Genomic DNA, 17,144 nt, shown 5'->3' on the forward strand with positions numbered 1-17,144 from the left:
TGCTGATGATACCAATGCAGAACCTAAAGCAGTCTCACAGCTCATGACTGGAATGAGTTGGGACATCTGTCAGGCACAGGAGACCCCATCAGAGGGAATGGGGCTTGGAGAAGTCATGTTGCGCCCTAGTGAAGGCCAGAAGGGCAGCTTCATACTTCTATGGAATAACTACTCAACAAGACAGATTAGATTTAAAGAAGCACTCTTCTGCATTGGGGAGGAGCAGAAACTGTTCTCTGGGAACACCCTTTCCCATTGCAGCAGCCTAGAAGTGGAAAGGGGTCAGATGGTTGGACGAAAAATGCGTGAAGAGAAGTAATTGAGTTGTAGGCTTTATAAATCCAGAGAGCTGTCACTGCCTTTTCTTGAAGCAGCAGCAGCAATAAAAAAGATATGCTGCATATTTTCCTCACTTTCCTGAACATTTTCCTCACTTTCCTGAACATTTTCCTCTTGCCGCTTCTGTTTTTTATTGATTCCCTTCATTGAATTTAAAATATATTCAACACTAATGATCTTTATATGTGGGAAATTTTTTTACCAGATATAAAAGAAAGAAGGAAGATAAAATCCTTCAGAGCCTCACAGTAGACAGAGTAAAAGACTCAAATTATTCAGATACTCTGGGAAGGACAAATTAGTCATCATTAGTCATGAAAAATGTGAAGGAAATCAGAAAGATGATTCTCTAAGAGGATATGAAGGATGTCAGACTCTGACTTGCAGAGACGATGGCTCAGAACACTTCCCACTCATGTTTCCAGATACATGAAAGAGTTAATTTAACCCAGCTCAGGTTGCTCAAAGCCCCGTCCAGCCTGGTCTGGGATGTCTCCAGGGATGGTTCATCCACCACCTCCCTGGATAACCTGGGACAGGCCCTCACCACCCTCATTGAAAAACATTTCTTCCTCATATCCAGCCTGAATCTCCCCTCCTTTAGTTTAAAACCATCACTCCATTGCTCTTGAGACTATCTTAAAGACAAGTAAAAGGATGCTAAATAGCTATGGAAAGTTTTGGCAGGAGACCAAAACAGTCTTAGAAAAATCATCAGTTACAGTAGAAACTCAGACTGGAAGAAAGCCCTTGTGCACTTCTAATTTGACCCCAGAGAAGTGAAGCTTATGAGCACAATGGTAAATAAGAGCTCCTTTGCATCTCTTATTTACATTCAGGAGGTGTGAGATCACGACTCACCTATCACCTTCAGACGGACGCTCTCTGACACCTTGTCTGACTTCATTGTCACTGTGCCAGCATCCTCAGGCTTGACGTGCTTCATCGTCAGCGTGTAGCAATTGCCAACATTCCTGATGTCATTGAAATTGTTGGTGTAAAGGAGGGTGCCGTTAAGGAACCATTCCACATCCTCATCATCATGGGACAGCTCACAGGAGAAGACAGCAGAACTCTCCTCTTCAATTTCCACGTCTTGCAGGTGTTTGAGTACTTCTACATTGCGGGCTGTAGGAAACCAACGTGCACCATCACCACTCGTACCATAAAAAAGTAGATTTCATAGTGCTTACAGTTTATTAAATTATTCAATCTGGTCTCCTGTACACTATGGGTCATTACATTTCATTTACTTGGTTCTGGGTTTGGTCCAACAAAAAAAACATCCATTAAAAATACCATATTGTCTGGAGACTTCAATTACCTTTTTACACCTAAAATTCTTCTGACTTTTTTTTCTTTTTAATTTAAATATAAGTAAGTCTTTCTAAAATAGTAATAACATTACTGTGATGCCTAAATACCACATGGAGCTCCAATACCTCTGTGCTCATCACGGCACACACACGTACTCTTTATACTAAATTGACCCTGACTCACTGACAGGGAAATAGAGAGTATGAGATAAAGACAATAGTTTTGTCCCAAAGGATGACATGAAGACAATGCTTTTGGCCACAAACAGCAAGTACATAGATATTAAGCAACTCGCTCAGGTTCAGGGAGCAACAGGAATTGAATTATTTTCTTTTCCAGTCCTTGGCCAGAGGTTTCTCTTTGCAGTTTCTCCACTCATGAAATGCTGTTTCTCAAGGACTGGCTAACTCAGAGCAGGGCTGGGGAATATTAAATCATTTTGATGTGTGGATGAACCTTTGCAAGGCCAAACCATTACCAGGAGCTGCTCCCTGGACTTCTGTAAATGATTCAGCAGCTCACCTCCTAGTCTTGCTGACAATATGACAGCAATCAATCATCTTTTCTTACAGTTTCACCAGAGGTGAAGAACTGCCTAAAAATAATGCCAAACCTGGATGAGGTAGAACATCATTACGAATAACAAATGTATAGCTGATATAAAAGTTGACACAGTGGTCATGAAATGAAAACCACCAGCATCAGAGGCCTGTAAGCAGAATATTTCTAGCATGAAGTACCAAAGTTCTGTTTTCTCAAATGAAATGAAAAACAATGTGCCTTGAGAAAGACACATGAACTTCTGCCTTACCCAGACGGTGCCTTTCCATCCAAGAAACCAAGAGTGAAATACTGAACCATAAAGATATCATAGAATCACAGAATAGTTTGTGTTGGAAAGAACCTTCAAAGCTGATCCAGTGCCACCCCTGCCATGAGCAGGGACATCTTCACCAGCTCAGGTTGCTCAGAGCCCCGTCCAGCCTGGCCTGGGATGTCTCCAGGGATGGTTCATCCACCACCTCTCTGGCCAACCTGGGCCAGTGTTTTACCACTCTCATCATAAAAACTTTCTTCCCCATATCGATGCAACAGGCACGCAAACCACTTGTACCTTCCACAGTCAGCGTGGCCTCGGTCTCCGCATTTCCAGCCCTGCACTTGTACACACCAGCATCTTCAGGCTTCACCTTCAAAATCTTGAGCTCAGCTGAATGCTCTTCCCGCTTGATTTTGTACTTCTCAGAGGGCTCGATGGGCGTGTGGCCCTTGAACCACTTCACAAGCTTTGGAGAAGGCCTGAAGTCGCAGGACAGGATGACTGAATGGCGCTCCAGAGCTGTCTTGTCCTCCATCTTCCTGGTGATCTGTATGTGGTAATCTGCAAAGCAGGGAAGAAGAAAGAATCTATCTGAAGAACAGGAAAGCTTCTAATCTGTATTTCATGCCAATTACTTTCATGCATGTCGTTCGCAACTCTTTTGTGAACTGCTCAGATGATGCTACAGTTTCTGTTACAGAAGCGATTTGATTTGAAGCCAAACCAATGTGATGATCTATAGAGAATGCTGGTTTCTAGAAGATAATACTGTATATTAACTGTCTAGTTCTGGTTCAGTGCTTACTGAATCACTCTTGAGTTTAGGACTTTACGGCAGTAAAAATGAATTAAAGACAAAACAAGGACTGCAGGATGTGATTGGAGATATTCACTATGGTGACAGCGGAAGACAAAAAGCCTTGAAGCTTTGCCCCAGATCAAATCAATGACAAAGTAGATTAAGTAAATGAGCTATCAGACTTGTCTACTTCAGAAATGAGACAAAATAAAGTCTTCTGGCAAATTTGATCTGTTTTGTCCTATTCGGCAAAGTCAAGAAGGAAACAAACAAAGAAACAAAACAGTTTTAGCTCAATAGATTTGAATATCAGGTTTGAATACCAGGCACACCAAATTCATTTAATCAGATTCCTTCCTAAGACAATGCTGTCTCATTTTGCGCATCCAACATCACACCCAACAACTTGCAATTGAGAATTAAGCAGATCTTCCAGGTACACAAACATTTCCAAGACTCCGGCCAGTGGAATTTTCACACTAGACAGTTTGTCTGATAAATCACTTTCCAGGGGCTGCAAGAAGGAGGATCCTTCATTATATAATCCAAGACAGGACATATCACGTTACCTCTGACACGCAGGTTTGCTGTGGATTTTGATTTTCCAATGGAGAACTGAACAGTGCCCGTCATATCGGTGCTGGTTTTCAGTATCGTCAGCCTGTGGATGGTGCCTTCTTGCTGCATGATGACGTTTCTGCCAGCCTGCAAGGCTTCCCCACGCAAAAACCATTTGGGGGGTTTCACGGATGGGATGGATATCTCACAGGCAAAATTGGCTTCTTCAGGCTCAGTCACATCCTCGTCACACAACTCCTTTACAATATTAATGGCTTGCTCTGGATGAAGGGTGGGACAGGAAAGCAGGGATTTAGGAGTCAAAAAGAGCTCTTTCATCTGCACCCCACACACTCATGCCATCTTTACTGCACTTGAATGCTGCACTTACTGTCTCAAAAGGTCTTAAAACTTAAAGTTTTTTTGCATAAAAATGAACATCTATTGCTGGTCACAGTCACTGACACTGTGAAACTGACTCAAGAGAATCCAGATTTGATTCCAAGTCCTATTTCTTAAGCCATGTTCCTACTCTGATGTCAAACACTTGGTACTATATAAAATGTAAAAGAAGATTCATTGAAATGCAGGTATGGATAGTAGAAAAGACTTTGGCTATCTACAGCAACTTTTCTCTGAACAACCAACTTTCTCTAGTACATCTGATAAACGTCTCTGGAGCTGGAATTTCCTTAGGAGAATATACCATATATTCATTTCCTACCCTTATAATCTTAAAAGAATCAATATCAATGGACTTCAGAAGAAATCAACACTGAGTTAAAATATTTTCTAAACGGTATTGTGTTTTTAAAGTAAATTGCAAGGGCTTTTTGAATCAATCAATCCTCCTTCCAGTGCATCTTAGAGGGGAAAAAATGGTTTACTACCTTCAACAAAGAAATTAGCACTGCTTTTGTCATCAAAGGCATCACAAGTATATGTGTCTTCATCTTCATAATCCGCATCGTTGATGATGAGTTTCCGATAGACACCTTCGCTCACAATTTCGTACTTCTCACTAGGGTGAATTTCAACGTCCTTTTTGTACCATTTAACTTTGGCATTGGCACGAGACACCTGGCACTCCAGGAATCCCCGATGCTTTTCAAGAGCAATCTTATCTCGCAAAGGCTTCACAATTTTTACAGGCAGCTCTAAAAGGAGTAAAAAAAGATGTAATAATCAGTACAGTTTCCATGAAAGATGTCAATTAAAAACTCACTAACATGATTTCTTTCATGGATGGTTATGTGGACAATGACAGGAATCTCCATGATGCTAAATACACAGCACATGAAGAGCTAATTAAAGCAAACCTTCTTCTCCCCATTTTATCATTTGGATGGCTGAACTGCGGAGATAATAGGTAATTTACTCAACATTACACAGAAGTGCTATGACACAGCCAGGGACTGATCTGAGATTTCCTGAGTTCCTCATCAGTGTGTTAATTCAAATGTCTTCCTTCTCTCTATCACACTAAGTTAAACAAAAAATAAAATGAAATAAAATGAAATAAAATGAAATAAAATGAAACAGAATAGAATAGAATAGAATAGAATAGAATAGAATAGAATAGAATAGAACAGAAGTAAAATAAAATAAAATAAAATAAAATAAAATAAAATAAAATAAAATAAAATAAAATAAAATAAAATAAAATAAAATAAAATAAAATAAAATAAAATAAAATAAAATAAAATAAAATAAAATAAATGCTGTATTCTTTCAAAACATGCACCAGAAATAAAAAAATGCAGGAGAAAGTCGATCTACAGCTTTTTGTCCCTCAAAGTTCAAACATGACTTTTAATGTCTTAGAGTACAGAATCAATCTTCTGAGAAAACAAACAATGTTACTTAGCAAAAGCAAATTCCCAGCAATGAGGTTGATATTCACATGCAATAGGTAGGCAGAAGCTTTTCTTTCCATGAAAGCTTTAGGTGTTGTTTAACTTACCTCATGTTAAAAGCAAGGGAAGTTTGTTGGTTTGTATAATAGCATGAAAGAGCTTAAGCAGCATAGGTATAAAAGCATAGTTACCTTTTACAGTCAGTTGGGCACGAGATTCTGCCTTTTCTGCTACAAACTTGATCTCTGCTGCATCTTCGACTTGGACGCGTGTGTAAGTCAGTGAATAGGTTTTTCCTGAGAACAGACACACAGCCAGACATAGGTTATCCTGAGCAAACACCTTCACTCTCCAAGGCAAACAAGCATCACTCATCTGTTTTCAGTGCATCAGGACCTGCTGTCACAGCAGCAAGGCCGACCATTCCGCTACGTCTGTGTCCCTGTCTCCAAGAACAGACTGAACCATAGAGTCATTGAATCACAAAATGGTTTGGCTTGGAAGGGACCTTCAAAGTTCATCCAGTGCCACCCCTGCCATGAGCAGGGACATCTTCACCAGATCAGGTTGCTCAGAGCCCCGTCCAGCCTGGCCTGGGATGTCTCCAGGGATGGGGCATCCAACACCTCTCTGGTCAACCTGGGCCAGGCTCTCACCACCTTCATTGTACAAATTTTCTTCCTCATGTCTAACTGAATCTCCCTCCTTTAGTTTAAAACCAACATCTCTTGTCCTATCACAACAGGACCTGCTAAAAAGTCTGTCCCTGTCTCTCTTACGGGCCCCTTTAAATACAGAAAGGCTGCAATAAGATCTCCCCGGAGCTTCTCTTCTCCAGCTGAACACCCCAACTCTCTCAGCCTGTCCTCCCAGCAGAGCTGTTCCAGCCTCGGATCATTTCTGTGGCTCCTCTGGCCCCTCTCCAAGAGGTCCATGTCTGTCTTGTATCAAGGGCTCCAAAGCTGGACATGGTATTCCAGGTAGGATCTCAAATGTGGTCCCCACCATCTGGAAAGTTCTTGGAACAGAAGGATTCCACCCACTGTCAGATGATACAAGTTCCTACCCACTGCTGGCAGTATGGGATGGTGGGAGGACACCAAATTTGCCGTATTTAAGTTCCCACCATGTTACTGTCACAGCCCAGCTGCAGCCTCAAAACAAAAGGAGGACTCTCTGCTAAATCTTCTTAACTTGAATTTGAAGGTGAGACTCTTCTGCCTAGTCTCCAATAACAGCATCTATTCCAACCCACCCTATTCAAGAATGAGAACCCCTTTTTCATCTTACCTTCTTGGCGCATTCTAATATTCTCAGCAGCTTTCAGTTTGTTGTCATTTTTGTACCATTGCGTTTGGACCTCATCGTGTGAAATCTCACAGACAAAAGACGCGCTCTCATATTCATTCACTTCCACATCTTCCAGTGGTTTAACAATCTTGATATCCCGGGCTGCGAAATCGCAGAGACAAATATTTGTTTGTGGTTTCTCCATAACTGAGTGTTGTGTGACTACCTTCTGCAAACTCACATTGAGAAAATGGGGTTGTGTTTTATTGAACACCAGCCTCCCTTTCTAGATAGTTTATCTCTTCAACATGGTAAATACATTTTACTCTCGAACCTACAGGTAGAATTACCAGCTACATTGGAGCTCACTGCAAGGGGATTTTATGGCTGCTGGAACTTTACACAGGTTTTAAAAGAAGTTAAACTTATTAATGAAAGAAAATCTGCCAAGGAGAACTAAACACAAGCCTACAATCTCTTGTGTCACTATAAATCTGTCTCTTCATGCTCTCCTCTTGCTCCCTTGCTTGTGTGTATCAGCCACAGGGATCTCAGCCACAGGTTTTACCTAGGAGATAACTTTTCTGAACCCAGTATAATCCTTTAACTCTGCAGCTTTGCACTCGTTTATGTCAGAACTGATCCATACGTCTGTGCTACTGCAGCCTTTTCCTTTTGAAAGGGAAGGGTCTTGATACACCTTGGATTAGCCTCGGGAGCAGAGTTCAAATGCAAACCAGACAGCCTTCAAATAGAAACCCATCCCAACCACAAAGTCAGCGGGAAAAGGAAGAGTTTAACAGAGCAATGGAACAGGACAGACGTTCATGAAGATATTGCTGAACCCAAGTGGCCACATGAGGACAGCATCTAGTAAGCAATAAGAAGTAGCTCATCTGTCTTTTCAGATGTTCCTCTGGAAAATAACATCTGCAGACCTGTCAGTTCAGTAACTGGCCTTTAGCACTAGCTTATCTCTGGAGCTTCAGAGCCTGGTGACAAAATACATCTGGCGCTTCAGTAGTTGCACAGTGCAACACACAGAGGGAAAAAATGTCTTGAGCATAAAGGAGATGTGCAGTCAGAAATTGTGACCCTTTCCTTAGCATTTGCAACATAAAAAGTAGGACTCTTCTTGAGATCAACCCAAGGCTTGTCCAGTCCCTACTTGGGCAAAGTCCCCCTGTGACAATGGCAGAAGCTAAACCAAACCACATCAGCACCAGCCACTAAATCCCTGATCTGTGCCAGGCTGTCTGGTGTTTGATAACTTGTCAACGCAGAAACATCATTCACATTCCAGAGAATAGAAATTGCTTATGATAACTGGAAAACTAAATTGGTGCTTCTTCCAAAAATACTTCTCTAAAGGTAGAGGAAGCACAGGACAGCTCTACCAGCATCTTCTCACTAAGAAGAGAAACTCCAAAATGAGTAATTGCAAAGTATACAAACTGTCCCCCAAGCATTTCTCACTGTGTAGTCAAAATACTGTAGTCAATGTAATTTCCTACTTCACTCAAACATACCATGAACCTTTAGGGTAGCTGATGTCTTGTCTTCAGCAGCTTCACACTTATAGGTTCCCTGGTCTTCATATTCACACTTGTGAATGATGAGGCTTCTCTTATTTCCCTGGGAAATAATCCCCACTTTTTTACTTTGACGGAGCTCCTTCCCATCCTAGAAAGGAAAAAGACCAAACCAGATCACCATCAACTCTTCTACGTTTGCAGTGAGCAAAACAGATCTGTGTTTAATTCACCTCTCTCATTGGACTTGATGGAACTGTGCTTATTGAAACATATGCTGAAACTTAAGCACAGTGCAAAGTTTTCAAGAAGTAGGAATGGCTGAAGAATGTTCATAACTTTTGGTTGACCTTAGACACCTATTTGAAGGCTTAAGGCACTGTACAGGGTTGGCAATCAGCTCCTAAAGACATTACCTTGAAGAAATGCTGTTATTCCCATTTAAGGGAAGTATCAGCTGTGCCTCAAGGAAGATACATGAAATGCCTGAGCTGATTCCCAAAATGACTGTCAGGTGCAAATGGAATTGAGGTTTCACCTTAAATCACAGCTCCCAGTGAGGCTATAAATCCCCAGTGAGAACTGCTAGGTGTGAAGTAAAGCACAAGACTGCATTGCTATCGGCAGCAGTGCTCACGTCCTGTGCAAGAATAGAAAAGTTTAACTTCCAACCTGATAAACACACCCAGTAAATAAATAATGGAATTATGAACTGGGCAAGTCAATGAACATAAGTACAGGAGAGCAATGTTGAGAGCTGTACAGCAAAGGCTCAGACTCACATCCCCTGGGAGTGAAATTAAAGGTTCTCATTCCTTTCCAGAGAAGTCAGAAATTCAAATATGACTATCTATTAAGTGCTTTACCTTGAACCACTTAACATCCACGTTGGGTCTGGACAGCTCACACTCGAATGTGACCTTGTCCTTCTGAGTTGCACTGATGTCTACCAAAGGTTTGCTGATTCTCACAGGCAATTCTGAAAAGAAAGTCCGGTTAGTGGGGAATTAGGTCTCAAACATCATCTGGCACAAGCAATAGTGATTAGGTAAAGCGTAACTTCCATGCTTAATACAACTTGTGACAACAAAATTGTATTGTTTTGAGTACATTAACATGAGTTGTTCTATGGACAGTGGTGTTACAATAATCCCATTGACATCAGAAGGATATGTCACTGATGATGTTCCAGTGCTTGACATCATTTGCAGTTACCAGGAAAGTTTGTTCCTCTCTTAAAAGCTCAATGTCTTGACGAGTAGAAGACAACCATGTCCCACACCAACCAGGACCTGAAACTTTTGGGTCTGTGTACCTTTCACAGTGAGCCTCCCTGATGAATGAATGCCCTCTGCTTTGAAAGAGAAGAGTCCTGCATCTTCCAGAGTCACCGAAGAAAGAGTCAGCGAATGTTTCTTCCCCAGGACACCCATATTGATATTTGGTGAAGGCTTCAACCGGACGCCATCCTTCTGCCAGGTCCCTTCCACATCCTCGTGTGACACCTCCACCTCGAAGGTGACGGTCCCTTTCTCAGATACTTCGAGGGGCTGAAGACCTTTCACCAGCTTGATCTGCCTCACTGGAAAAACAAGGACAAGTTGGAGATCTCACACCGATAGCTGTGAAACATCTTGAGAACTTCCAAAACAGATTATTTCCCTATTCCTCATGCAGGCACCTGCCAGTTAATTGCTATCTGCCAATTAAAGAGCCACACTCTAGAAGAAGATGGTGCTGTTGTTATTGACACTGGGACCAGGCTCCCTGTGCTGTATCACAAGAGAGTTATTGCTGGAAATACTTGTTCTTCACGCACGATTCAAAAGAAAGAAGATGATCAACAGAGATTAATAGAGCATAAAGGAATAAACAATGTTTTTCAGCTTTTCAACCAGGATAAAACAAAGGAAGGAGAAAAGTAGCAGGGAGAAAACTCTTATTAAAAGAAGAAAAGAGAAATCCATTACATGGTGTGAAGTGCACTGACACCTTACAGCGTGGGAGACAAAGCATTTGTGTTTTGGGTGGATAATAGCTGTTCCCAGTACAAGATGTCAGTGCCCTATCAGCCAGTAAAATGGATTTAGTGTTTAAAATTGTCTCACCCTTAAAGGAAATAAAGTTGACAATTAAAAATAAAACAAAATAAACAAAAAAATCTCAATGAACAAAACCAACCAACCAAACAAAACCACCACTCTTCAAAGCCACAAAAAGCCTTCAAATCTTCAACTCCTTATGAATCCCCTGGGAATATTTTAACTTTCCTAGTGCACATTTAGCAGAGAAAATCCACATTCGGACAGGATCTGAATGCAAACCTGACCAGGTTGAGGGTTCTGTTCCATGGTCATGGTCTGCACCATGGAACTGAGGCTGAGGACACCCTGGCCTCTCTGAGGCTCAAACATCTCCTGATGGCATCTGTCCTTGTGCCACATGGGGGACAACAGGGAACAAGCTGTGTCAGAAGAGGTGCCAGAAGAAGACGATGACTTTATGAAGAAACTGGGTAGAAGCACAGCAGTGATCTTCCCAGAAGGACAGCGATGGACTCCACAAAATGCCAGATCCTTGTGCCTTTCCTGTCCCCTCTGTTGCTCTCACACCTCACAGCAGGTTTACAGGGGAACATACACATCCTTTACAGGATCTTGTCTAATTCCCCTCTCAAGGAAACCACACTGATTCCTCTACCATGTTCTTCTCCAAGCTCACGACCACTTAAACACAAGTTTGCCCCAAGCGTATGTCTTGAACCAGACAAATGAGTGAAGTACAGACACTTCCAGGAGCTTGTTCTTTGCTTCCCAAACTAAAACACCAACTCTCCTGGCTTTCCTCACTAGAGGTTGCATCATTCTCTAATTTCTAAACTGATTTTCAGCTGGTCCCTATCCCCTCAGGGTACCTTATTCTCTGATCTGAACCATGTCCCTGATACTCTCTGACCTCTCCCCTAGATTAATAGATACTCCAGCCCCTCAAACAGTGAAAGGACTGAGGATCAAACTGAAAAGATTCCAATAAGACAGTGAAAGAAACTTCCAAAACCAACTAAATAATATAGCCATTTTTAACTCAGTAAGTGGTCTCCTGGATGTATCCTCACCTGGTTCTGTATATAGGATTGAAAACCAAAAATCACTTTTCCAAAGGTCTTGTCATAAAGCAGCAACAGCTGGGGGATGGTAGAGCTCTTACAGGATTTATTTTAATAAGCAATATTTTGTGTCCAGGGATTTAAAATTTCATACTCATGATCCCAGTATAATATCTGCTATAATTAATTGACCAAAATATCCTTTTCCCTGCTGAAAGCTTAGAGTTGTATCAGAGGAAGGACCACTTCACCCATGACTGACTTCAGTTTTCCACAAATATCTCCTCCTGGTCACAACTGAAAATAGACATTCAGCCAGATATGTTACTGGTTTGAGCAGCTCAGCTGTTTTTATGATCTCCTGGTATCTTAATATAAGAAGATATGCTTATCTTTCAATGAAGCAACTTACTTACTGGAGTAAATCAACAATTTTTCACATAGCTATTCCTTAGTTACCTTGCTCTGAAATCAATCTCAAACCAAACAGCATCAGTCCAGCTTCAGATTTTTTATATAAAGGTCCTCTAAAATCAGGCTTCTTAACCTAAAGCTGAGCAGCAAATAGTAGCAGGTCAGGTCCCTGGACTGCGAGCATTTAAAGAACTTCTGCTGACCTCAATGTAAACTCTAATACGTTCTACTGAAAAAAAGGCCTTTCACTTAAATGCCAACAAATGGAGCATAATTTTAGACTTTAACTTTTAGAGGCCTGTTTTTGCTTTAAAGCAGGGTGGGAGCTCCACGCTGTCTCAGCTGGAGGACCTGGATGTAGAATACATATAGTACAGTGAGATTCTTGTATATTGTCCCTTTATTGCTGCATCTCATAACTAAGGCTTGGATGGTCACACGCAAAAATAACTCCTTGTTTCAGTGAGCCAATTCCCCTTTTTGATCATGGTCACTCTCAGATCACCTTGAGTTTCCATCACTGTATGAAACTCTCTCTTCATCAACAGAGAAGCTACTTTTTCCAGTGACACTGAGTGTAAGTGATGAGAATGCAGCTGAGTGCCTGAGAAGCACAAATCAAAATCCCCTCTCTCCATCAGAATAGGATGTTTATAAACCAGGGGCACATAAGCATTTATTCTTGCATGACTCACCTTGCACAAAACACTGTTGTCAGCTATCGTGACAAGCCAATTATTTCCTATATAAACACCGTTCCATCATTTTTTATTTTTACCACTTGGCTATAGCAACAGCCAGTGAACAAACCAGGTGTAACTGAATCTACAACCAACTGATGAAACATCTTGCTGGAAGGAAACCCAGAGCCTGGAAAAAAACACCTTAGGGTGCAATACGTGGAAGTGGATGGAGCAGCAAACTTTGTATATTGCACTGCATTCTTCCAACACACTGTGACCATGGAAGGGCTGTATTTCTTTACCTGCTGTGTTCAGTTCATCCCATTAAAAATCAGGACTGCAGCCACCTATCGTAGTTTGAATAGTCAGAAAGACACTCCAGAAGATAATTCAGTGCATCTAAGACTTAAAACACCCTCCGCAGGTCTTTTCTTTGTTGGCTATGGAAGGAGCTGAAAGCGATGTGCTCAAGTTAGGCTGAATGAATCCAAGTTTAACCTACTAGCTGCTAGTCACTGGTAATGTCTGTTTTGTTGTTTTTCTATAGCTATTCATTTTAGATAAAATTTGAGCAACTGCCGATAGAAGCGATAACCACCCCACACCAGGGTGCTAAACAGTGGGGTTTTGACAAGGGTCAGGCAGGAAGATTTTGGAGATGAAGCTGTCTTAGCAGTGCATGAAAGTGATTTGACAAGCCCTGCTCTGTATGAGACAGACTGTCAACAATTTTTTATGTCTTGGGTACCATCAGAAGACCACAATATTATAAGGCTTGAAAGACCTAGAAAAATCATCCAGCCCTTCTCTCTCTCCCTAGGACATGCTCAGCTCTTTATGTCATCCCAGACAGATATTTCACTAGCCTCTTCTTGAACTCATGATGGAAGCTCCAGAACGTCTCCAGACAACCTATTCAGTCATCCAACCATTAAAAAGCTTTTTTTATTGTATAACCTGGATCTTTCTCATTGCAATTGAAGTCCATTATTTCCTGTTGTTACATGGAGAACAAACTGTTCCCTTTCACTTTATAACAGCCTTTTATGTACTTGAAGTCTTTTATCAAGTCCTTCCTTACCTATTATTTATGACCTCCACAGCACCAATTGCTGGCAGGGGCTTTATAGACAAAATTAGATAGTCTGTAAGTGCTTAAATCCTTCCTTCTTCTATCCTGTAACAATCATGACAAAAGGATGGAGGAAAAAGGACAGAAGTACAGAGCTACAGCTGAGACACCATTAGCAGCATCCTGAGATAGACAATTTGCTTTTGTAGTCTTTTTAACCCTGACTGAATGTAAAGAGACATTCTGAAAGAGGTGGTTTGCAAAGAAGAATTAGGGCAGTGGATGGCTGAAGAGGGAATGGTTTGCTAAAAGCCATACAAAAGGAAAAACCGAGCGTACCAGATGGTGAGAAATTTCAGAGGGAGGAGAAGAATCAGCTAAGAAGCTTAATGGTCAACAGCATGACCGTAAGCTGGTGGGATGAGGTGGAGGGAACAAGAACCAGGCAGCTATTCTCTGTTTACTGCCCTTGCTTCTATCTCCTCTTAGTCATTTGATCGATGGCCAAGCCCATGGTTGTATCCCCATGTCCCCATAGATGGTGGGGGTGGCAGTGGCCATTAGAATGGCACAGACAAGAGTCCACCTCCAAACCCTACGCAGAGTATTTATAGAACTGGAGATCATTTAACTTACTTTCCACATTGATCTTGGCTTGGGTCTTGTCATCAGGACTCTCACAGCAGTAGAAGCCCCTGTCTGCAAAGGAGATGTCCTTAACCACCAAGGTATGCTTCGTTCCCTCAGCTTTGATCTCTATTTTATCACTGGACTTCAGCACGATGCTGTTCCTCATCCACTTGACCTCTGCAGGCTTGGTCAGCTCTACCTCCAAGGTCACTGTGTCCCTCTCTTCAACTGTTCTGGGCTCCAGTTTCTTCTTGAATGAGATTGAGGCCTCTGCCAAAGGAGAAAAAAGAAATACTAGTAAGAATGTAGAGGATCTGGAAAACAAGTTTTGAGAGAGAATTGAAGTGGTGGCTCATGCATCTCCAGTCCCAATGCGAGTATCTGTATTTAATGATGCAAAAGCAGAATTTCCCTGCTGCTAACATAATCAGTCAGAGGGAAGGACATGTAAAACACAAGTCACAGCATCAGTGAAAGCCTCACAAAGAGACATCATTATCTCCTACCTCGGACTCTGAGATTGGCTTTGCTTTCTACACCTTCAGCGTTGGCAGAAATTTCAGCTGCATCTTCCAGCGTCAGATCAGTGATGGTCAGGCTGTGGTTGGTGTCCTTCTGTGAGATCACGTACTTCTTGCTGGCTTCAATCTTGACACCATTCCTGAACCAAGTGACCACGGCATCGCTGGGGGAGACGGTGCACTTGAACACAGCTTCTTTTCCTTCCTCAGACACCACGCTGTTGAGACTTGTAACGAATTTCACCACTCTTGGAGCTGATGGATAGGAATAAAATCTTTAGGAACGTATCTCTGAGGCACAGTATAAAAACCTTCAAAGAGCCAAAAGCTTTGATGATTTTCAAAGAATCACAGAATATTGCAGCTTGGGTTGGAAGGGACCTTCAAAGCTCATCCAGTGCCACCCCTGCCATGAGCAGGGACATCTTCACCAGCTCAGGTTGCTCAGAGCCCCGTCCAGCCTGGCCTGGGATGTCTCCAGGGATGGTTCATCCACCACCTCTCTGGACAACCTGGGCCAGGCTCTCACCACCCTTATCGTACAAAATTTCTTCCTCATGTCCAGCCTGAATCTCCCTACTTTAGTTTAAAACCATCACCCCTTTTCCTATCACAACAGGCCCTGCTAAAAAGTCTGTCACCATCTTTCTATATCAGCCTCTTTTAAGTATGAAGAAGATGCAATAAGGTCTCCCCAGAGCTTCTCTTCTCCAGTTGAACACCCCAACTCTCTCAGTCTGTCCTCATAGAAGAGGACTTAGATTGGTCGAGGACAAAACCCAAGGATCCCTCCAAATTGTCACCATGTAGTTCTAGAGACATACCTTTGGGGGTGATGGTAATGCTGCTCTTGTCATCCCTGGACTCACAGGAGTATTCTCCCTCATCCTCAGCTCGGATCCCTGTTATTGTCAGTGTTCGCTTGAGCCCCTCCTCATGAATCTGGAAACGCTTGCTGGGCTTGATCTGAACTCCGTTCCTGCACCACACCACCTTCCCCTTGGCATGGCTCACATCACAGGTCAAAGAGACACTGCCTCCAAGCTCAGCATTGACAGCTTCAAGTTTTTTGGTAAACTTCACTGGAATTTCTGAGATGCAGAAGAAGGACAATGGTGAGAAAGGAAAAGATAAGTAATCTGTTCCACAAAACCATATCTGGCCAACTTTAAACAAAACAAACAAATAAAATTTGGGGACCAGGGTAGATAGAAACAAATCCATCTCCAACTAGATCATGTTGCTCAGAGGCCCCTCCAGCCTGATCTTGAATGTTTCCAGCAATGGAGCATCTACTAACTCTTTGGGCAACTTGTTCCAGCATTTTACCATCCTCATTGTAAAAAATTTCTTCATCATGTGATGACAACAGAGAGCACACACCAGGAAAGGAACCCATCATAGGTCTCTTTGTTCCTCTGGATGGTCAGTAAAGCACAAAAATGGGGTATTTAGAAGCAGAAAAACTTCACTGGCACATGGTAGGGCAGCCCCAGGATTTACCACAGCAATTCAAGCCTTGAGGTTGGAACAGTTTTAGAGACAGTTTGGACTTCACCTCCATCCTACCATGAGGGAAACACAGCTGTTGGGTTGGAACTTGACCTGTGTGCTGCTCTGTGCTCACCTTTCACCTGTACTTTGAATTCCTGCTTGTCGGTCTTTGTCTGGCACGTGTACACGGCGGTGTCTGTGCTCTCGGCCAAGTTCACCGTCAGGGTCCTGGATGCCCCCTCACTCTTGATCTCGTATTTCTTGCTCGCTTTGATTTCTGTTCCGTCCTTGAACCACTTTACTGGGGCTGTTTCGGGAGTTACTGAAGTAGCCAGTGTGATGCTTTCATGTTCTTGAACAATGAGAGGCTCTTTCTGGACAACTTTCTTTTCAAATTTAGCCTCTGGTTCTAGGAAAGACATTAAAATAGGAAAACTAATAACTTCAATCTCAAGTCCTTAACACAGCAGTTTTCTATTACCCTCTCTTCATGACTCACAACACCAACTCATAATCTGTAATAACTGAGGGAATATTGGTGGATATTTGTGGCTGGTGTAACCTTTTGCTGATCTGTCAGGCAACCCAGAGCTTCTACTTAGAAAGAAAGCAAAAGAAAAGGAATACAAATATATATATTTTATCTGCTGCCTGCTTGCTAAAAGCTCATTTCTTAGAAGTAAAATGACCTGTACAATTATTTCCTCTCCAAT

General features: G+C 42.1%; 1 protein-coding gene across 25 annotated transcripts in view; it reads right to left on the reverse strand.

Annotated features, from left to right (window-relative positions):
* Positions 1-17,144, reverse strand: part of OBSCN (obscurin, cytoskeletal calmodulin and titin-interacting RhoGEF) — a 198,490-nt gene that overhangs the window by 129,954 nt on the left and 51,392 nt on the right. For 24 of the 25 annotated variants that reach the window (XM_071805413.1, XM_071805408.1, XM_071805404.1 and 21 more), the window contains 13 exons: positions 16,565-16,840; positions 15,762-16,028; positions 14,923-15,192; positions 14,423-14,686; positions 9,827-10,093; positions 9,378-9,490; positions 8,509-8,662; positions 6,980-7,141; positions 5,881-5,985; positions 4,724-4,990; positions 3,845-4,114; positions 2,771-3,037; positions 1,201-1,467 (listed from right to left, as the gene is read on the reverse strand). In XM_071805413.1, the coding sequence (XP_071661514.1) occupies positions 1,201-1,467; positions 2,771-3,037; positions 3,845-4,114; positions 4,724-4,990; positions 5,881-5,985; positions 6,980-7,141; positions 8,509-8,662; positions 9,378-9,490; positions 9,827-10,093; positions 14,423-14,686; positions 14,923-15,192; positions 15,762-16,028; positions 16,565-16,840 (2,949 nt within the window). The remainder of the gene's footprint in view (positions 1-1,200; positions 1,468-2,770; positions 3,038-3,844; positions 4,115-4,723; positions 4,991-5,880; positions 5,986-6,979; positions 7,142-8,508; positions 8,663-9,377; positions 9,491-9,826; positions 10,094-14,422; positions 14,687-14,922; positions 15,193-15,761; positions 16,029-16,564; positions 16,841-17,144) is intronic. The other variant, XM_071805405.1, reaches the window with a different exon arrangement.

The sequence above is a fragment of the Patagioenas fasciata genome, chromosome 2 (genome assembly GCF_037038585.1).
Source record: "Patagioenas fasciata isolate bPatFas1 chromosome 2, bPatFas1.hap1, whole genome shotgun sequence".
In the NCBI taxonomy this organism is placed as follows: Eukaryota; Metazoa; Chordata; class Aves; order Columbiformes; family Columbidae; genus Patagioenas; species Patagioenas fasciata.